At 35.8% G+C, this 22,594-nt stretch overlaps 1 protein-coding gene across 2 annotated transcripts in view; it reads left to right on the top strand.

The window, feature by feature from the left end:
- Window positions 1-3,363: 3,363 nt before the first annotated feature.
- LOC137404504 (two pore channel protein 2-like) overlaps window positions 3,364-22,594 on the top strand; it is a 43,152-nt gene continuing 23,921 nt past the window's right edge. For both annotated transcript variants that reach the window (XM_068090730.1, XM_068090729.1), the window contains exons 1-12: window positions 3,364-3,504; window positions 3,646-3,722; window positions 4,199-4,376; window positions 5,393-5,509; window positions 7,494-7,600; window positions 8,789-8,861; window positions 10,600-10,653; window positions 10,922-11,006; window positions 15,201-15,266; window positions 16,125-16,189; window positions 17,460-17,583; window positions 19,287-19,453. In XM_068090730.1, coding sequence (XP_067946831.1) covers window positions 3,367-3,504; window positions 3,646-3,722; window positions 4,199-4,376; window positions 5,393-5,509; window positions 7,494-7,600; window positions 8,789-8,861; window positions 10,600-10,653; window positions 10,922-11,006; window positions 15,201-15,266; window positions 16,125-16,189; window positions 17,460-17,583; window positions 19,287-19,453 — 1,251 coding nt within the window. In that variant the 5' untranslated portion in view covers window positions 3,364-3,366. The remainder of the gene's footprint in view (window positions 3,505-3,645; window positions 3,723-4,198; window positions 4,377-5,392; window positions 5,510-7,493; window positions 7,601-8,788; window positions 8,862-10,599; window positions 10,654-10,921; window positions 11,007-15,200; window positions 15,267-16,124; window positions 16,190-17,459; window positions 17,584-19,286; window positions 19,454-22,594) is intronic.

Raw genomic sequence — 22,594 nt, 5'->3', positions numbered from 1 at the left:
TGACTCATTCTGATACTTTAACGCATATGTCAAACTGTTTAACAAAAATGTTGGGGGCAATGGCATTGCTGACGTAAGAGAGTGCAAAATATAGGTGACATTAGCATTGCTTCACCTGTTTTCAGTTCGGAATTTATCTTCTCAACATTCTGTCGAGCTAGTCAAAAATGCAATGTCGCTTTCTATTTTAATATAACTTTTAACAAAGCACCACTATAGAGGAAGTGTCGATAAAAACAGCCCCATGGCATTCAAATAGAGGTTTTAAGATATGGTACTGTGTTTAATATGAAGCCCAATTACGATCATTTAATGTGTGGATGAAAATTCTGTTTTTGTGGAGGTCAAAAACATGAATCCCTGAAAGGTCGCAAAACAGTTTTACGTAAAGCTCATATCTTTAGCAGCATTTAGGTTTCGTTAAGTAATTCAGAGGAACCTATCATATGTTTTTTGTTTTCACCATTATCAGCCCTGCTCTCGACTTTTTAAAGAACTAGCCTTCAAAGAGTTTGAAACTTGTAAAGTCAGGAAGGTCCAGTCACAGACCCACATACTACACTAGAAATGAGCAGCTATACTATTTTGGCATATAATATTTTTACAAGTATCTCGCTTGCTGGTCAACACTTATTACATATCCTATGCAATTGCATGGCCTGAACATTAATGATTTTTACACTTTGTTCAGACTAGGTTGTTCTGACCTGAAGGACTTTGAAAGTTCACGTTTGATTGATGCAAAAACACTTATTATAAAAAATTATTTAAGAAAAGAATGACATATTAAAAGTATCGGAATACAGGCAGTTTAGTATTGTGTTCGACCCTACAGCAGTTTGGTCCAAAGGTTATTGGTTGACAATCACTGGCTTAGTGTGTATGAAATGTAAAATATATCTTGGTTGATCTAATTATCTTTGCCAACAATGTCAGCATGATCTTCGTTTTTTAGTTTTATTTTAGCTGGTTTTGTACTCATTTGATGCTCCTTTGGGCCTGTGACATCATGCAGCACCTTTATCTAACTATAGATGTTTTTCAAAATTTTAATGGTTGCTGGCAATGATATGATCAAAATGCTTTATGTACCAAGGCACTAAGATTATATTAGAAAATAATGCAAATACAGTGAAACATAGATAACTCGCCCTCGGATATATCGAACACATGGTTAACTCGAATGGATTTGCTTGGTCCGTTCCCACGCAATGATAAATGGCTCTATATAACTCGACCTCGGCACTGTTAACTCGAACAGTTTTTTGCCGAATTCACAAACGTGGTTTCCGTTCAATTTGTTTTGAAGGAGTTTTCACTGCTGAGACCACTCTGCTTTCTTAACGAAAGCGCTTTTTATACGCGTATAGTGTACATATAATTTCCCTCGTACCGTATAATGGAACCGAAAAAAAAATCGTATAAAAATGATTAATAGGGTCGCTAAGACGTTCGCTTAGTTACAGCCAAGCTATAAACGTGAGAAGGTATTAGCGATAAAAATTTAATAAAGATAGACGCAGCATGCAAAATACATATTGTAACAGTGATTATACGCGGATACATAAAGATAAAATGTCACAAATAGGCTCGTGGCTTGGCGTCCGCTACAACAGACATCCACTTTACGATGGCATCACGCAAGCAAAGAAAAGCGTGGAAATCTTCTGACAAACTTAAAGTACTCGAGGAAATCGAAGCAGGACAAAAGCTATCAGCATTATCAAAAAGAGAAAATCTTCCAAAAAGTACTGTGTCAACATACATTAAACAAAAAGAAAGAATAAGATCGTTATGTGACCAAAATTCATCAAGGCTAAGAGATCGTTCAAGGTCGCACGGTGATTTGGATGGTTTATTATTGACTTGGTTTAGACAAGTGCGTAGTGAAGGCGTACCTATCAATGGGCCAATTTTGTTAGAAAAGGCTAACAAGCTTTTAAGGACTATAATAACTGTTTAAAATCTATTTCTACAATAAGTCACACTGTTGATCTTTGTCAAAAAAATACCTTGTCACAGACTACACTCGATAAGTTTTTTTAAATGAAACAACTGATCAAATGTAAAGCATGCTTTTTTGCATTGGTCATAAATGTTTACTTATGTCCAGTTTTAAAAATTATCAGAAAGAATAGATATTTTTCTATTGGGCTGAGATTTGTTTGCAGTTTTAGGTGATGTGACTGGCAAGACGTTTTAAGATTAAAATTGGCAAAATTGATCTCGAGTAAAACACTCAGAAGAAAAAATGTCTTCTGAGCGTTTTAACCGCGATTAGGTTTTGCCAATTTTAATCTGAAAAAGTTCTGGCAGTCACATCACCTAAAACAGCACACAAATCTCAAGTGTTTAAAAATATCTATACTTTCTGATAAATACTTTAAAACTCTGCATCAGATGCCCTTTAACTTACAACAAACAACCTATACTTTAGTTTTATATATACATGTAGTTTGTATATGTATCTACTGATAAATACATTCACTTGTGACTGTGCTCTGATAACTTGAACGCTCTGATAACTCAAACACTTTCGCTCGGTCCCGTGAAGTTTGAGTTATCCATGTTTCACTGTACTTTCAAAACTTTAAATCGATTTCAACATCCATCTGCTGTTGTCAGCCAAGATTTTGTTGTTCACGATGTTGTCTGCTAGAATACCTCTTTGTGGATGGAACATATAAAACAGATAGTTATAGTAAACACGCCAATTTTTCTAACTAGTAGTGTTGTTGTAATTTTATCATTCATCAAGGTTTCTGTCTAGATTTTTTGTCTTTATTACCAGTGTTCATTTCACCAATAAATTTTATCAAATTTTTGTACTTCTCAGAAGGGTATTTGGTCATTTTAAAGGTTGACTTGCAACAAAATTCACATTACAGTGATTTGGTATCAAAAGATTTTCCATGTGTTACTCTGCTGTGTCTTATCTCTTAAAAGCTCAAAAACGAACAGTTAATCGCAGCCATCACGAAAATGCCATAGATTAGGATCTCTTTCCAAAGCGGCTAAAATGGGACATAGTTGAACACGATGGCTTCCGTTTACAATTTCGTGCAACATCATTCGTCGAAATATTTTCACAAATATACTTCACTCATTCAATAAAACCATGTCTATTGGTCCTTATGCGTCTATTTCATTATCATTGTAATATTGTCACTTATATAATACCTAACAAATAAATACCTAATAAAGTATTTCCGTAAGTAAATCCCTACTGTATGATCATTAAATATTGTTTCTGATCCCCGTTTACTGTTTAATAAAATAGGTTGAAGCTTTGAACAAGCCATACACCTTTGATTTATTTTGAAGGAAACCAGGTAATCTTGGAAATGTGTTCATAGCGATAATAAAATGGCTTCTGATTATCGTAACATGGCTGAAGAATCTGGTGATGACTATGAAAATTCGAGGCAAGCAACAGAGCTAGAGTTTATGTACGACAAAGCAACCATTGATACAGCAGCCATCTTTCTCGAAGATGCCATTATGGTTCGATTAATTATTTCTACCATCTCTGTTTTGCTATGTGAATTTCTGATTTTTTAAAATGTAAGTCTTGTTTCCAAAAGCTATTGCCATATTTAGTTGATGACGATAGCAAAAGTTCATGAAAAATTGGGTGATTTGTAGTATCGGTCGATATATCACAAAGTCGACAGTCGCTCTCTTCGCATATACAGATTCTATCACTCTACGCCTGCTCAGCTGTAAGTCTGTTTATGTTATATTTCCATTTAAGCATGTATGAGTAATAGTAATAATCAATAATCATGACAGCACTATGGCTTTGGTGGCTAACTGATAGGATTATAAGATTTTCGGCAGTAATTTTCTTTTGCAATATTATTTGTCTACTAACCTCCCTCCCCATGTCGGTAGCATGTTTAGGATTGGTAAAACAACCGGCTTAGTACTTTTAGACTATCGTCTACACAGTAGCGCAAATAAAACTAATTGATGCCATTGAAAAGCATACTATAATAGTGTCTGTGGGTATAACTCAGTGCTAACTACGCTAATATTGAATTTGAAATACCCAGTTTTAATTCACCTTCAACGCAGTATAGCGGAAAACATTTGGCATGTATTTTCGAGGCCACCATGCTTTACTTATCAGATACATGTATGTTTGTTTCACCATTGATACTTTACAAGGCTAATTCAGAATATTGTTTTGTTTTAGGTTCATCCATTTTATAGTTTTTACTCTACACATATTAGCATTTTTTGAGAATCCTTCATCTTTAACTCGGACATCAGATCTGAGACAAGTGAGCTCACGATGGCGCGCACCGTGTGGAGCCCTCGAGTCACTTGAGCTTTTCTGCCTCATTATTCTTTTAGTTGATCAGATTTTAAAGGTTAGTCAGATATATTTCTCAAAGTATATCCGTGTGTCATATGTCTGTCTGCGTTTCGGCTATAGCTGTTATTAGAATAGCCTAGCTGGGCAACAATGCTGACGCAATGTCATTGCTTGCCGGCATTTGAAGCTTAAGCCTGGTTTCCATATGACAGCGCAAGGCGCGCAACAAGGCGCACGACGTCGCGCGTAAGCCGGCTGTGATATGGAAACATCAACGCACGACGATCGCACGACGTGCGTACGCTGATCGCAAGGATCCAACAGAATGGATCCTTGCGACGAGTGCGCGCGATGACGTATTCCACAATACACCACTCGACCTTTTCAACCTATCCCACAATTCAAACCGAAGGCTGTTTTCCGAAGAAATCGGTCTCTCGTACGAAAGAGTAAGCCTGGTTTTCATATGACAGCGCAATATCGCAACAGAAGGCTGTTTTTCCGAAGAAATCGGCCCCTCCTACGAAAAAGTAAGGAAATTACCCACCCTGCCCAATGCAAGAATGACGCCTACGCGTGATATGGAAACACTGCATCGCAGCCCAAGAAATGCATTGCGTACGATCACTGGGCCGCGCACGTTCATTGCGCTGTCAAATGGAAACCAGGCTTTACTAACTAGGTTAGTGGAATTTTCTATTGGCAGTGTGCCAGGCCACTTGGCAATGGCCGGCCACTTGCCGGAGAGTTGCCTGCCAGCAAGTGGTTAGCAAATCTCATCACTTCTCATTGTTATAAGCTGATTTTTAATACCCGGGCAACGCCGGGAGGCACAGCTAGTTATTTAATAAATTTTCCTTATTTTCCTTAAATGTTACAACCTGAAATCAGTGGTCGAGACAAGACAGGCATTCATGCAATCTGTCCCATTCTTCGAGCATCCAATTCTGTCTGTCAGAGTTTGAGTTTTTAGACAAGTGTTCTTTTTCTTCTATACAAGATTTCTCACATTATTGTCAGAGTTTAAGCCATTGAGTTGTCTCTGTAGAACAATCGCACATGTCTTTGTAGACAAATTTTATCGGGTGGGAACGAGTGAAGAAGAGTAAGTGGATTATAGCAGCCTATGTCGTCTGCATATTAAGTATAACTGACTGTTTGGTCTACCTAATGCTCAGCTGTAAAGAGGTAAGAATTCTCGTGTTTGAGGTTTGGAGAGGCTAAAGGCCCAATGCATTGTTTTTTTCACAGAATTAAGCCATAAAATGTTGGGAGCCATTTTTTTGAAATCCAAGTTATTTAGTTCACTTTTAGCGAGCATAATTCATCTTTAATTATTAAAAGTTCAAGACAGATTTAACTCCTCAGTTTTTCACAAACTATAGTTTCATGCTGATGAACCAACCATCAGTCGATGAAAAATTTATAACAATGGTCTGTTGCGCAACTGAAAGTGTAAAATCTGAAACACGAATGTTTTTAATCACGTACCCTTACAATTATTGACAACATAACGATATTAAAATATACCTTGGCTTAAGTTGTATTCACACATTGTGTAGTGGTGTACTTAGTTGAATTCTCTTCAATATCTATACTATATGTTGTGTTATGGGACAAACCACTCTTTAACTACTGACGTGACTTTAAGTTTCCTTTGTTCAATTTTCAGTGAACCTTCACGTCAATAACCTATTAACAAAACAAACAACTAACCGATGCAGTTTCATATCATAAACAGCGATTAGCTTTTTTTTAAACATGTTCAGTACCAGTAATTTGTGATGTTCAGAGTTTTATAAGGTGCCCCCCGAAAGTATTAAATTTCCATTATGGATAAATCTAATGTAATGTAGTTTTTCAATAAGTGTCAAACATTGTTCATCCCTAACTAGACTAACATTTTTACTTAGAACTCACATGTTCCTAACCAGTAATAAAATTATATTAAATATTGCTCACATTATCCATTGGTTTAACAGAAATTGGCTGATATCTAATGACATATTATTGACTAGTTAATACTTTTAGACAACAAATTATAACAGATTAAAAAAAATCCAGATTGTCTTTTTAAAGGATCATATATTAGATTTGTCCTCATGATTATTCCCACCCTTATCCTACTATCCTTGCTCGGATAGTTTAACTTCATAAAGAAAATGAGACCGTGTTCCTTCACCCTCACAGTCAAACCTCTGCACACAAGATTGTCTTTTTGAGACCTGTCTTGTAAGTTAAAACTATTTAAAACCATGTTTGAAAGCGTATTCCTAGAAGAATACATTTTGATGCTTTTAATTTATTCTGCTGAACGAAACCATCTGATAACAGTATGTTACACACTTGCTGCCACCTGACCTACACATTCATACCTACCTACATATTGAAGAGTCTGCACTTCTGTTCACATGTCCCTAAAGTTATGTAGCCCTATATATCTCTTTTTACTGATTATTATTGCATTAACCCAGTTTTTCCATGACCTAATTTTGGACATAAGGGTTTTACGCTTAGTTTCTTCGTAGTTGTATATAGGTATTGCATTTATTTTAATGCTGCATGTAAGTACGTATCGTGTTTGTCGACTTTTTCTCAATTTTGGAACAAATTAGATCAAATACAATGGGTTCTTATGCAAATGCTTGTTCCAACATACAACAGGTTCGTCATACCTAACAGATACCAGAACAAACTAAGCTGTATGTTGAAGTTGAAGCTTTACTCTTTGTTGACCTGATAGAGGAAAAGTATTTTGTTGTATAGCATATCTGCAGGTATGCGGCAGAGTTGCTCTATAATTATTTGTTTATAATCCATCGTTCTTTTTGCCGTCAACAAGCCATTTGCACACGCGCTCGTTCATGAAAAAGCCGCCATATTTGTAGAAAATGATCGTTTTTCTTTCATTTAATAGTACTTTTTGGTGTTGTTTGATACTATAATAAAATATTGTAAACAAAAGCATCGTTTTCAAAAGTTCATTGCAAAAGCTTCATGTTTTTAACGATAAAATTGTCTATAAGATGACCGACAACGATAAAATGGCGTCACGAAAAAACGAAGGATTGCGCTGCGATTCTTTAACAAATCATTGTGTACCAGTAATGTAAATTAATATGGTTAATGATTAAAGTAGCGCATGTGAAGAATGTTTGTCCTTGGTTTTCAGTCGATAAGAATCAGACGAATGGTCAGACCTTTTTTTGTTATCCAACGTTCGACAATGGTAAAGAAGGTATGGAACTGCTTACGTCGGACCCTACCTGAGATAGCGAGGTACGATTTCAGTCTTTCAAAGCCATTCTAATTTCAGCTCTGTTCGTAAATATTCTTCAGCATTCGAGCTCTTGTAGGTTGAGAATACAACTATATGCTCATTTCTTATGTTGCTGAAAACCTCTCATTGGTGCTACTATAGTTGGTCTATTAAAGGAATTGCAACTTTAACTGCGTAAAATAGAGATAGGAATTAAAAGTTGAAACACATTCTCAGCACGTTTTATTGCAGTCATCGATAGATTGGTTTTAGATAGTAAAATAGTAGTCGGAATGTCAGCAGTCAGTCTGGGATGGTATAGGAATGACATGTCAGCCTATGTCCGTTAACAAGCAGTCTAAAAGAGTGTAGGTCGAAAGTGTTTTACGAAAGTGTTTTACGTATTAGCTTATGTCATTCAAAATGTGGTTTCAGGGAGTACAGGGTAAAAGTGTTTCACGTGTCAGTTGATAGAAACAAATTCATCTGGCCATTTTCAATTTCAGCTGTATGATTAAATTTGAATTCACTATGAATTCAAATTTGATTACACGCAACAGTAATATCAAATTATCCTTGATTAGATTTGTATTAGACTTGATGTATTTGTATTGGAAGTAATTAGAATGCTTTGTGTATGAAGTCTTTGAATACTCTTTGTTTCTAATCTGTTCTCAAGTAAATATGAAGCATTATTCAGTGTTTTATGCCTGCTTTCTCTGTATGTTCGACAATTTTATCCCCATTGAGCTGCTTACTCTGTCTAGTATAATCTTAATCATGGTGCTATTTTGCTATGATTATCCCTCCGTGTTTACTTCTCGCTGTTGCAATTTGTCCATTGTTTTCTTTCATTCGTTGTCTAAGCTCTATAATTGTTGTATTATTTACTTAAAAACCTTGACCTGATTGAAAATACCGTAGAAGCTGCACTTGCGAAGTTAAGTTTTTTCTGGAAGCCTTTTTGTAAGCGGAAAGTTTCAATAAGTAGAAACGCGCTTTACCCTATAAATGCCTAATCTGTAGGAAGGCTCCTTCAAAACAGTTTGGAACAGATAAGCATTAGCCGAGCAGGTGATATTATTACTGTAATAAAGATTTGGGGCTAAGAAACGATACAAAACGGTAGATGTCCTGCAGTTGACAGACTGTTTCAGCTCATATCCTCTGACCTACATACTGACATCCTGTTCCTAATTGTCTTTTAGTGTCCTGCTACTTCTACTTATTCATCTTTACTTCTTCACTATGTTTGGGATGCTTCTGTTCCCCACCCCACACGTGAGTCAAATTGTTTGCACCTCTTTCTATAATGTAGATGAGTTACTAGACTGTCGCAGTGATGAAACAGCTTTAGGCTGGTTCGCACAATATCGCCGTATGTTGGCGTTTTCTTCTCGGCGGTCATCGTTGATTATGTGAGCCAAAACCAATGGCATCGATGAAGCAATGCAGACACGGCAGGAAAGTTTGCATCTGTCAAACTTTTCCGATATTTTGCTGAGTATCGACGACTCCCTTTGCAATGTGAACCGTTTCGGCGATAGTAATTCGCTGGCGTGGATAGCATGATTTATTTTTTCCATTTCTGATAGGTAATGCGAGACTAGTATTTGTTTAAAACACACGGAAACAAAGAGATTTCTTCGCGAAAATTCAAAAAGAAAAATGAGAACACTGTTTCACGGAATATTTGTGGATGCCAACACGGATGGGTTTGTGATAGTGTGAACATTTTTATCATCGCTGATTACGGAATTATTGTGACATCAACAACAAGATACGGCGATATAGTGTGAACCAGCCTATACTGTAACGATGTCTTTAACACGCGTTTGATCGACATGAAATCGATACTATAGAAGACCAGTGAACGAATGCTGGTTGACTGATTTCAGACTAGCAAGTTTTGATAAAAGAGTGTCAGTACGATTGTAATTTGGTTAAAAATATTTCTTGAAGTGGAATTTAAATCCAGCATGCTCCAACTATACTCCAGTCATCCCAAAAACAATAAATATGCCAATTAAAAATAGTGGTTAATAGTTTTTTAACAGATGATAGAATTGAAAATAAATCTACACATTTTGCTAGATTTGCATTTTATGTTCACTTCACATATGCGCAGCTATTCGGTGTTAGTCGATGCAGCGACTCAGATATTATGGAGCAATACAAAAGATCAATTTTTTGAACTATTTTGGACCAACTGACAAACATCACTATTTAGTGGTTAACAAAGTCAATCATTTAGAAAGTCAACCTAATTTTTTCTAATGGACAGCGTCTAATTTCTCCGTATTCACTCTTTTCATTCTAGTAAGGCGGTTCTTGCTACTTTATGAATATATGAAGTGATTAATTATCAAAAGTTGACATGTTCTGGAAAATCACTGAAATGTTATCAGCTAGTGGAAAAAATATTTGTCACAGCTCATTGAGTAGCTAGTAACTGATAAATTTTCTCTTATACTAAACTAGTTAGGAGAAGATAGAGGGCTTTCGACACAAACACTTAAGCCTACTGCTCACAAGGATTCCGCATAACCCCAGTGCACTTTCTTATCGTTTACTGCTCTTGCTATATGATAAAGGTTGTTGACTGTATATAGGTTGTTGACCACATATATTGTATGAGTGTTGCTCTGGCTATCCATCACGTGTTGATGATAATCGTATGGTCAACTCCTATAATGCTGTGACGAGAAAAAACCTGTTTCATCAAGTTACATTGTCTAGTCAACCGTTCATGAGTATTTGTTTCTCCTGTTTCTATAATCTAACAGTATGCCACTTCAGTTGCACTTCATTTACAATATATTTCAGTTGCAACTGTGTGATGAGTTACAAGTTTCACCTTTGCCTTACATAAACAGATATTTTTAAATGCTCTTGTTGGTAGTTGTAACATTCGACCCACTGACTGGCCACAGCAATTCTGATCTTTATGTTGAATCTTTAGTGTAAACGTCTGTATTTGTTGTCTCTTATAAAAACAAAGAGAGATTTTGTTTTACAGCTTCCCAACTACCCCGGCAATACTCTCTCTTCCAACAATTCCCCAGCCAACCAGGTGGGTAGCCAGTAGTATAGATATACATCTACCATATTATATAGTGTAAGAATATATTATTTATATATGCACTGTAGAAAGTGTCACAGTGTACTTAAGATGAGTGCTCAATAAAGTCGAATCAATTTCACAGCTAAAATATCTCAATTGAATAAAAGGGAACCTTTCACTAGAAATTCATGGAAAATTGAATGCAAGTTTTCTTTCACTTAGTTTAGATACATACATTTTTTGTTAAAATATTTTAAAAAATTATATCTTTTTACAGACTTTGGAAGATCAGTACTTCCGCAATTTCAACACATCGTTTATCAGCTTACTGGTCCTCTTGACTACAGCCAACAACCCTGATGGTAGGTCTGTCTCATTTCTTGTGTTTTCAACCTTTCTTCTGATCTGTTGAATTTTCATTGTATCATCATTCTTGTTGCCCGGTTTTATTGCACCTAGTCGATGTCATCTTGACACTATATTACAACTCTCTATGTGATTACCATGTCCCGTGATGACATGGGTGAACATAGTTATTCCTCACTTCCTATAACCATGACTTGGTAGGTTTCAACTGTGGTTTTCCATTACTTTCTGTTGGATGCTTTTATTGATACACCATCTCTAGCTAGTCAATCGTTGGCTCTCAGAGGAGCTCTTCCGCCCTTGTCAGGTTTTTTTTCTAGCCCTGCAGGGTTGCTAGTTACCTTCCTCATCTGCACTGGAGCGCAAATGGGGATGCCAGTTTAGTCACATTAAGACTACCAATGGTCCTTGAGTGACGCGATCAACTGATCATAAGCCAGCGCCCTAACCACCGGGCTCCAGCTACTCCCATACAGCAGTGGTCCAGTGGTTAAGTTCATGAATCACTCTACAGTCACAATCACTACGCTTCTATCTTACAAATGTATTTTACATTCTCTGTATTTAACTTCTCTACTTACACCCATTTATTTCTCCAATTCCTTTACAGTAGCTCAATAAGACATTGTTCACATTACAAATAGACGCCATGTCTTATGTAAGCAATTCTTTGTTAGCTCTAGATTTCACCTTCATAATAATATATTGTTAAGCAGCTATTCACCTCTTTTGTTCCTCTTGTTATTCAAAACCATCAGGTGGTGTCTACGCAAGTCTATCATTGGCCAACATCTGACACGTGTTAAGGGCCAGCAACACAAAAACTGAAGAGGGTTTTTGATGTGTCCAAAACTCACGTTTAATTGGATAATGTATCAGCCAATCCAATATTCACTGTATTTCTTTGTTTCGCAATTTAGTAAATGATGCGATAGTGTACATCATCATCCATGATCAGTATGCCTTTAAACTCGGTGAAAATCGAATGACTCAATAGAATCCTGGACCATAAAATAATAAATTGTTGGAACGATGTTATCTTCCTGAGTTCGGACCCATGTTACCACTCATTACAAGTTTTGGTTACGTTTTGTCAAGATTTATGCGCTTCCGAAGCTTTGTTTAGTTTGCGATGTAGCCATGACTGTATGGCTGCCGAGCAGCTTAAGGGGCAGCTATAAAAGCTATATATGTCTGACACCTGTGTGTTAATTAGGTCCAGAATATTGGTACTTATTTGAAACCCTTCTGTACAGCACAGCGATCACTTTTTGTTCAGTGTTTTAAGAAATAATAAAGATTATTGAAAGTAGTATGATGTTACTTAATTATTTTCAAATTTCTGAAGCATTAACATCTTTACCGTAGTAAGAGCTATGTTTGTCTGCCTACAGATGGAGGTTGGGAGAGGAGATTATATTCTATCACAGGGGTTCCTAACCTTTTTCATTCAGTTCCCCCCTTATGCCTTTTCATAAATTTGATTCCCCACCCACTTTTAACTCACATGACTAAAAACAATTGATACGAATTATAATCCCATTTTATTGTACATATCTAGTCATATAACAACAAATTATTCATTTTTATACAGCACGCATACAACACAAAACAGTACATGACCTTCAGCATCCCGCTGAACTCGTTTATGACTAGGTTAGCTTTCTGTCCAATCTAAATCTGGATGGGTGTGTTCACGTACAGTCATGTGCAAAAGTATGAAGCCGCCTGTAAAGTATTTACAATTTCAAACTTCAAGCTGTTGTTATTCAGCTTTGAATATAGCTACAGCAAATATATTAGTATCATTTTAATGCTGATAATGTCCTTTACCTGATTGTTTTAGTTATTAACTTGCTAAATTAATAATCAAAACAATAGGCTGCCTTATATTGTTTAACACATGTATTTATGCAATCCACTAAATAATTATCAAAGGTGAACAACTCTTTGAACAAGTTGGAGGCGCTGAAAAAGGTCATTTGTTGTATAAATATTCTTTATTAGAGATTGGATGTGATTTCTGAGACCTGGTAGTCTCACTACTGCTTTTTTTCTCTATGACAAGACAACAGCTATTTAGGCATTGATGCAACCAACTTTTCAGGTTCTTTTGGCTCAATCACTCTGTGCCAAGCTCTTACAAGGCCTTCCATCAGCTCTTTTTAGTCTTGGGCTTAGTCTTGTTTAGTATAGCTGATATAATCTGTCACAGATTTTTCATGGGATTCAAATCATGGATCTGAGCTTGTCATGGCATTGTGCTGGCTCCCTCTTGTCACGTCCATTCTTTGACTTTCTTGGCACGGTGGGTTGGGGGCATTGCAATCCTGGAACCACCAGTCAGTTGAACTGTCTGGTGGTTCCTTCAACAAAAAATGCCCTAGACTTGGTGACATCTTACTTTGCATGGTTTTGATATATTTTTCTCCGTTCATCATGCCAAGTACAAAGTCGAGCCGTCAAACCCCTGTTAGCCCTTCTGGCAGCAGTTAGGCGTTTTCAAATGCTAGATGGATGCACTTTAACATTGCTTGTGTCCTACCAGTCTATGATTAGTTCACTGCCAGACATTCTACGGTCTGTCAAGGAAAGCCGCACCGGAGTTCAGTCTTTGGTACAAGTGCTCTTTTTGGGCGACCAGAGCGTAGTTTATCTTCAGTACTGCCAGGCTCAGTGAATCTCTGAATGACACCAGACACTCCTTTTCTTGAACAACCAACTCATTTGGCAATTTCTCGCATAGAAACTCCTTCTTTATGAAAGAAAATAATGGTTGCCGCTGTTCTGCGGTAGTTTTCATAATAAGGATGTTACTAATAAAAATATAGTGCAACGAATGCACAAAATGTTGAAAATTCTTAGTTTTATATCCTCAAGTACACAAAAATTGCAAAACTTCAAAGATTTTGAAACAATGGCTTCAAGAGACGGAATAATGATAATTACTTGTACTCATTTCCTCTTATTATTAAATACTAAACTTGTTTGACTGAGAGTGTCATATCATTTAGGAGATTACACAAGTGGAGTGAATTTTGTAATTTGTTTCAAATAACACCATCTTAAAGAGAAGACTAAGAATTAAATTGATTCCTTACTTTGTTATATTTCAAATGGTTCTCTTTATTCTACTTGGAATTGAAATTTGAGTTCATGCAAATTCACTGGGCGGCTCCATACTTATGCACATGAATGTATGTCTGGGTTTTGACTAGTAGCTCATTATTAGCAACTAGTATCTATATATATATACATGTATATATTTCTCAAAGTATGTCCGTATGTCGTATATCTATCTATCATTCCGGCTATAGCTATTATTAGAACAGCTGTAGCTGGACAACAATGCAGGCGCAAAGTCATGGCTTACCGCCATTAGAAGCCTAGCTTATTTTGCTTACTGGAATTTTCCATTGGCAATGGGTCTGGCTAACAGTTTGAAAGTTACAGTTGTTTGACAAAGTTTTAAAACCTTTACAGTTGTTTTTATTTTTCTCTTAATTTATTTCAACTACACAAAACACTTCTCTCCTGATATATAGTTTGAAAGTTAGAATGGGAAATGTTTATATGTTAAATACAAATCAAATTTCTGTCCAAAGACTTTTTTATTACCCGGGCGACGCCGGATAGCACAGCTAGTTGTAGATAAAACCAAAATGTTAAATTGTGAAACCCAAACTCACACGGCACTGCAGGACAAGTTAAAAATTTAACAAATTAGATACCTCTCTTTTCCTCCTTGTATATTCAAACTTCACCCTAGGTGAGACTTGCTCCCTGGTTGGGAATCCCTGTTCTACCAGATTCAAAATCGCGATTTTCAGCTTGGTAGACCGGCATTTTAGCAACTCTGCCACTTGACTGCTCACTTGCATTTCAGAATTATTATACGTATAGCTGTTACACCTTACTGCTAAGTTACTTAGAAATTAGTTGGTATAATTTGGGAAATACAAAGTGGTTGGCCTTTTCTGACACCAACAGTGATGTGTTGGGAGGCTTGAACTCCACCTCATCAGTTGCAGTCCAACTGTTTTTATCTTTAGGCAGGACTACTATGTCTTCTTAAATTGAGTTTTACTTATTCTGTCGCCTAGCTTTTTGGGATTTCGAAAGGTTCAGAAAGTTACTTAAAACCTTCTCGATACTGTTTCATTCTCATTTGTTACCCTGATCTGTTACAGTCATGATGCCAGCCTATACACAGCACCGCATGTCTGCCCTCTTCTTCATAGTCTTTCTAGCCATCGGTAAGCCATTTTAATTTGAGCTGATTCGCATGCTTAACACACTCCTGGAAGGCACAGTTGGTCACTCCCATAACATAATTTCCTCCTTTCGTTATATATGTTGAAATCATCTTTATTGGAAGTCACATTTGTTTCCAAATGCAGAAGTGAGCAAATCAACTGTCAGATCAAATCTGCTTTGGAATTGGTCTGCTTTTTATCAATCCATAATGGAAATATTAGGATGGGGGTTTGAAATTGATTTTCTATAAATGTAATTGGTTGTAAATGTACCATTTTCTTGTGTCCTTCGACATAGACTACTAAATAAAAATTTCTGACCCTACTGTACACAGAAGAGCAAGGTTATACCAATAGGAATAAATATGTCATTGCAGGTATTTGCTGTGCTGGGTAAGAGAAAATGTTATTGTTTATCATATGAACTCTGATATATCATTTGCGCCACAAATAACAACCATGACTGAATGCAAGTGTTAATATGCATTCATCAGTAGCTCGATTGAAGTGTTAGTTATGTGTGCAAACAGCTGGGTGAAAATAACATTACCGTGTTCAGGACAATAGTTGGGTGACAGCTTTAACACTTTTTAGGAATGAGTTTCAGCTGTATGGAAATCCCATTCAAGTATAGGAAAAAACTACTTACAATGAGCTAACCCTAGCACTTGTGCTATGGCTATAGGTCTTCATTAGTTCAAAGTCAGGCTAAATAACAGTTCAAATGAGGTATTTCTATATTTTTGGTGTTTACTTTAATGTACTTGGACTTCACTAAACTAACAGAATCGGTTGCAGAGTATTACTTGCTTACGAAAAAAATCCTTTTTTAAACTAGCTAATAGCATTTCTTTGCAGGTCTCTACTGCCTCATGAATATGCTAACCGCAGTGGTTTATAATCAGTTCAAAGGCTATTTCAAGGTCAGTTTTTTATCTATATGTGACAAGTCGTATCATTTTCAATACAAATAGGCATTTTATCTAGTGCACAATGGGCTTCCAAAGGGAAAATTATCAACATGGCTTGGACTTTTGTGAAGCCAAGTAATTTCCTACATTCATAGATATGTAATGTTTGTAACGCGAGGTCACTATGACCTTCCTAAACATCAACAAATAATGTTGTTTAAAATCCAATCCGTCATCATCTTTGAACACAAATTTTTCAGTTTTTTTGTGTTGACCATATTGACCAAAACCACCTTCAATAAGAAGCTGTATCTCAAGTTACATTGCTTCGGTTTCAATTGCGAAAACAGTTCGAAAAGCTGAGAGGTTTCTCTATTACCTAGGGCTAAGAAGCAATTTTTGTGATCTGACCTCATTTGTATTGAAAAGGATATGGCCATTTTACATATTTAAAATTTAATGTGTCTGTCTAATCAGTGGACTTGTTCGATAATTTATACACAGTACTTCCAATTTTAATTTAGATGACGTGATGACTCTGTAATCAATAATTACCAACATGTACTGTTGTCTTTCTTATTATGATTCATGAAAGCTGTAACTATGCTAGTAATGTGCTGGTGATCAACTTTACAAAAAGATTTTCGCTTGAAAGAATCGTTAAATCATGCTTTTGTTTAAAAATTTCATCTCTGATGGTTTGTTCATCTCTAAAGAAGGGGCTATATTGTTGGATTTGCATTTAGGGCCTACCGAGAAAAAATAGCCAAGGGTTGTTGGCTTTGAAACAAAAATAATCGTATTTTTGTATTATGACCTTTGATTGTATATAGCTGTTGTCACACTCCTTGAACTTGTGGCAGCATCTCGGTCAGTCTTTGTCTTTTTGAGTGTGATAGAAAATTATTGTTGTTGTAAAAATATTTTGTGATTCATGGCGAATAGCATAATCAATAAACATGCATAGTCCAAGGCGTTTATACATACCATCTGCACAGAGGGCAGACATAAAAAGCAGTTCTATAATTGGTTTTTATCAAAACAGACACAGAAGCTGTTACGGATTGACTCAAATTTGCTCATTATGCATGTCATGGAAACATAGGGTATATCGCCATATCTTTTCATTGATGCCACAATACTTCAGTGATAGAAAGGAAAACGTCGACATATGTCGATATAGTGTGAACTCTATCGACAGTAGTTGACAGCAGCTGTCAACTGGATGCTGTTGACAGTTAAATTAATAACATCTGTTCATTACAATCTGCCTCTATTCTAGGGTTCCATGACCTCAAGCTTATTCAGGCGTCATCTAGGCATCAGGGCAGCGTTTGAGATGCTGCGACAGCAACAGCTCAGAATGAGTAGAGTGAGTGTATCGGTCCACGTGCAACGGGACGGGGGTAAGTTAGCCCGCAGTGCTTTATCAAGCATTGTTGATTCTCAACTCCATGGCTTGCTAAATTTCAAATCCTCATTTTCCCCATCAATAATTTGAAGAGGGTGTTAATGTCAGCTTTCACCAGCGGATGTTCTTAATAGCTTATGTGTTAAAGTCGCAATGAGATGTGCAGCTCTTCGTACCTTCAGCAAACAATAGAAAGCTATTCAGCAGCTTTCTTGGAAGGTTTCTATTTGCGTCATTTGTGCTACCAGACATCATAGCCAGGGCAGTATCCCCCTGTTTGAAAATGGTACTGCGGGGAGAGTCCAAGAGGGGTGCTGAGCGTCCTCTCGGTGGGAGGGGGTGTGGGGGTTCTCCCTAGGAAAATTTTTAGTAGAAATAGTCAAAAGGGTGCAAATCTAGCACACTTGTGCTCCTGATGTTCTAACAGCAAATTTGACATTATAATCCAGTTTTCTAAATATAAAACTGTTTATTGAGATTGTCTCTAACAACGCTTATTAAAAATATAATGTAAATGAGAGCTGCTAAAGGGATTGGCCACAGCTAGCATGAGGTAGAATTATCACCGGGTACAATGCTGAATGGTGTAGGAGACGAGTAGTCTCTTATGAAATAATTTAATTAAATAGTATTGTAGAGTTAAAAAGTAAAATTAATAGAGCACCATGTTAAGAATAATGCACTTATACTATAGTCTATAATACTGAGCAAGTAGTAGTAGATTTAAGTTTGAGCTATACATCTAACATGCATAGCTCAAATTAAATTGATTTCTATGAACAAAATCATTTGTACATAAGCTTTCATTTACATATCTACTACTACAAAAATACAACTGTGTACAATTGTCTCTGTATGAAATGCTTGGAAGAATTCCTTTAGGTAGAGTCCAACGCTATAACGTTGCCGTGCGAGCTATTATAACGATCGTTTTTCTCTGTATATTCCAAGTATAATGAAAATCTAAAAAGTTTACATCACATTAGATTAGTTTAGATACACTTCTATCATCTGAATTATTGTTATTCTAATCACACCAAAAATCACTTATGATCGGAGGATCAAATAATATTTTATTTTACCGTTTTGAAAGTCGAGCCGATGTTGACTGGTATTTCCAGCTTACATTCTTTTCCAAGGAGGCGCGATTTCTTTAGCACAAAGCAATGCCTTTCGGATAATCATTTCATATTTTAATTTATCGACTAATATCTTGTTGATGATATTTAAAACTTACTAGCATTCATATACTTTGTTTAACGTTACGAGACAACAGCTTTATAAACGTCTACCTAAAGCGACATAAATGCCGTTTCCCCACGCAACCGATAAACGACATTTTGGTCATTTCCCCAGCCAAAGTGTTAAAATCAAGCAAAAATGACGTGAATTCCGGGATTTTTGACCCGCAAAAAATGGTACTGCCATGGCAGTAGCTGTAGTATCAGAGGATACGGCCCTGATCATAGTCTTCGTTCATTTAATGTCATAGTAGGGAGGTTGACCAATATCAAGTTCTGAACAATAATTTTATTCTTGGTATCTTTGACATCTACCAAATCATGCACCCTGCTTATCTTCGTTTGTGAAGATTTTTTCTAACCTGTTATAACAAAGCACCTACAACACGCTTGTCACTATCAGACATGGGAGGCAAGTCCGAAATGGGACTACAGTGTTAGCGCTGGTATTACACAGGCATACCTAAGAATGCTGTTCTGGCCACAATACCTAGAGTGAGAATCAGTGAGCGGGCTAAGGAATGTCTGAGGGCCTCCCTTTCCAACTCCCTCGACTATCTCTCTCCCGAGCAGTTTCAAAACATATTCGTCGACTATGAGAAGAGGAAGTCAGCAAACAGTTTGGTGAGCATTATTATTGTAAAATGTGTCATGTGCTCTATTACTACTTTTATGATAGTAACGCTTCAGGTGCTGTCGGGATCTCTACACGTATGGTTGTACAAATAGGGTGCATAAAAGACATCTAGACTCTAATCGCCTACCCTTTGCAATCTATACTATATATATAGAAATCTCAAAGGTTATCGTCTGTCCAGTTATAGCGATAACTTATTTACTGATTTGAATTCACGAAGATTGCAACGATTGGTTTGCAAACACACACACACACATCTTACCACAAGGCTAAGCCATTCTTATCACTCTTGGCTATTTTGTCTACCGTAGCTTTATCACTAAATGGGGATGCACTTTTTATTAATAATTAATATTACTTTTTGCATTTGCGTTTGTTTTGCTTTTCAAAATTTTTTTAAAGCCATTTTAAAATTCAATACCTACTTTTTAATTTTTTTAATTTTAATTATTCAAAATTTTCAAATGTGATGTCTCAAATTTCCTATTACCAGCTCTATTTCCTAAGAACTATTAACTAAGAACTATCCTAAGAACTATTTAAAAGTTTTACACTGTTGTTGTAAAGTTTACAGTCCGTTGTATTATCTCAAGTAGAAATTGCATATATGTTCTCTCTCCGTTCGGTCAGATAGACCATCCGACAAAAACAGTCCAATTTCTCATTTTTACTAGTATCGAGAGGAACTAGTATCGTCACATTGAAAGGTTGGATGAAAAGCTTCGGTTACAACAGTAACCTTTTTATACACAAACTTCTATGTAGTCATTTTTATTATTGGAGCAGCATATGACAGAATAGATAATATATGATTCTGGTAAAACAGCATTAGACCTTTTAGTTTATACGTATTTTTCTGAGCTGAGTTAAAGCATGAGTTATTGGTCTAGCTTTTATACAATAAATGTCGATATAATAAAGCTATTTAGTGTATGCTAAAAATGCTCTAGTGGATTCATCAGTCGAGAAGGTACTCTGCTGATCCTGTATTACTGAAATTATTTCCGCTTGGCCAGTCTTATTGTTTGACTAGCTGTATGTACTAGCTCTTTTCAGCAAAAAAAGAGAAGCCAGTTTTTCAACTCAACTCGTAGCGAAAGTATTTTGCTGCTAGTAAAAGTTGTGAAAGGGCTTATTCCTCTTTTAAACTGATAAAATGTAAAGATGTAAAGCAGTTATTACTGTTGCGATGCGCAAACCTAACAGAACTTGCAACTATTGATTTCTTTTACTGTTCATTTTGATGTTAAAACTACTTCTTCCTGATTATGAAAAACCGAACGGCAGTAGACGCTCTTACAGTGTAAATAATCCGTTCCAGGAACATTTATGTTATATCAATTTTACATTGTATGTCAGTAAATTAAATGGAAATCGTTTGATCCATTCTAAAATCTTTCCTAGTTGACATTAGTTTTTCAAAAAAGAAAAAATTAGAGTTAACTTTTCAATAAAACGTTTTTACAATAGCTAGTATTTCATTGTTTGCATCTTCAACTTTTCTCCTTTTCTTTTTAATTTCAATCGGTTTATGATTTATGATTACTGTAATTGTACTATAAGTATATGGGGATGTCTTCAATGTCAATTTATTTTAGTCTTTTTTTAGTCATTTTTAAGAAAAATAATAAAAAATATACATGTCTAAAATAAAGTAAAACAAAATATATCTATAGTTTACCTTGCGTCGATCAGTCGTCAGTGTTCGACGTTAAGAAAAAACAGCTTAGCTTTTGACAAGACTACAACTCGTGACATTCAGCTTGGTATGTCGTATAATGTTCACCAAGCCCAAGTGCGGCAAAAATGAAAGCGAAATTTTAAGGCTAACTACGAGATTTTCATTATTCAAATCAAATTTAAGAAATTGCACTGACTTGATTTTTTTACGTTACGTGGAATTTTTTATGTAATACGAAGCAAAAACTAAAGGGATTTATGTTATCGGAGCGTCTACTGCATTACTAAATATATTGCTCAAAGCTGGAATCATCAGTATTTCCTTGATTTGTTGACTAAGTAATTCATGATACATGTGGTTTTTCCTTGATCAGTTCAGCTTACGTAATTCATGATACATCTATGGTTTTTCCTTGAGCTGTAAAAAGTAAGTTGTACGTAATAAATATCTGATCTATCCTAAAATAAAACCTATTAATTTTTGTTCAGCTAGATTTCCTTGTGAGGAATTATTACGAGTTTGAGGATAACCAGGTGTGAGTTAGGTCTTGTTGCAATACTTAACAAAAGTTTGCTTGTCCAGTATGATAATGCTATAGATTACAAACAGGGAAAATTAAGTTAGCTGTATATTCACTGAAAGTCCCTAAAAATTTTTCAGTTTCCCTATTTTATTAGTCAAAGAATGCTTATATCAAAATCATCACCATCTTATGAACATATTTCATCAAATGGATTTTCCCATGTATTGATCTATGATTGGTTGTGATTAATTTCTGGGTAATTTGGATTTCAAATAAATGATTAATATGTAAACAAGTGTAAACAAGTGCATAGGCTGAGTTTCCTTCTCAGTTCCGCTTGAGTGATTAGGGATAAGCTAGATGTCTCCCATCAATGCAGACATGATTGAAGAGCATTATCCAATCACGGAATTCTATCTAACTCTGTGATTCTATGTTATGTACATGTAAATACTTTTTATTTGTTATTCACCACATCGAGATTGAATAAACAACATCAACGTCAATCAACTACCTTCAACCTCTATGTATGATTTCAAGTTGCCCTGAGACTTGCTTCATCTGTTAATCTTATCATATGTGAGATCGAATATCTCATATAAAAATATATTTTAATCTGTTCCGCAGACAAAAATTAAATGATAAATAAAGCAGATATTGCCAGATAGCATCACAACAAATGTATTATATAAAATAGATATTAAAAATGAGTAGTTTAATTAATGAAGTGGTGATAGATGAAAAATTAGTTGTTACTTCATCTTAGAGAGAGACAAGTAAAGGTTTAGCTTTGGTGATGTTGTTAGTATAAAGAAGTGGGGAAGTAAAACACATCTATGTACTTAACTATGTATGTGTTACTTTTCAGTTAAACTTTTTGATATTTTCTTTCGGTTTTCACCTTTGGTATCTTTACATTCACTA

This window comes from Watersipora subatra, chromosome 9, assembly GCF_963576615.1.
Source record: "Watersipora subatra chromosome 9, tzWatSuba1.1, whole genome shotgun sequence".
NCBI classification, from domain to species: Eukaryota; Metazoa; Bryozoa; class Gymnolaemata; order Cheilostomatida; family Watersiporidae; genus Watersipora; species Watersipora subatra.
This window is presented reverse-complemented; position numbering and strand designations above follow the sequence as displayed.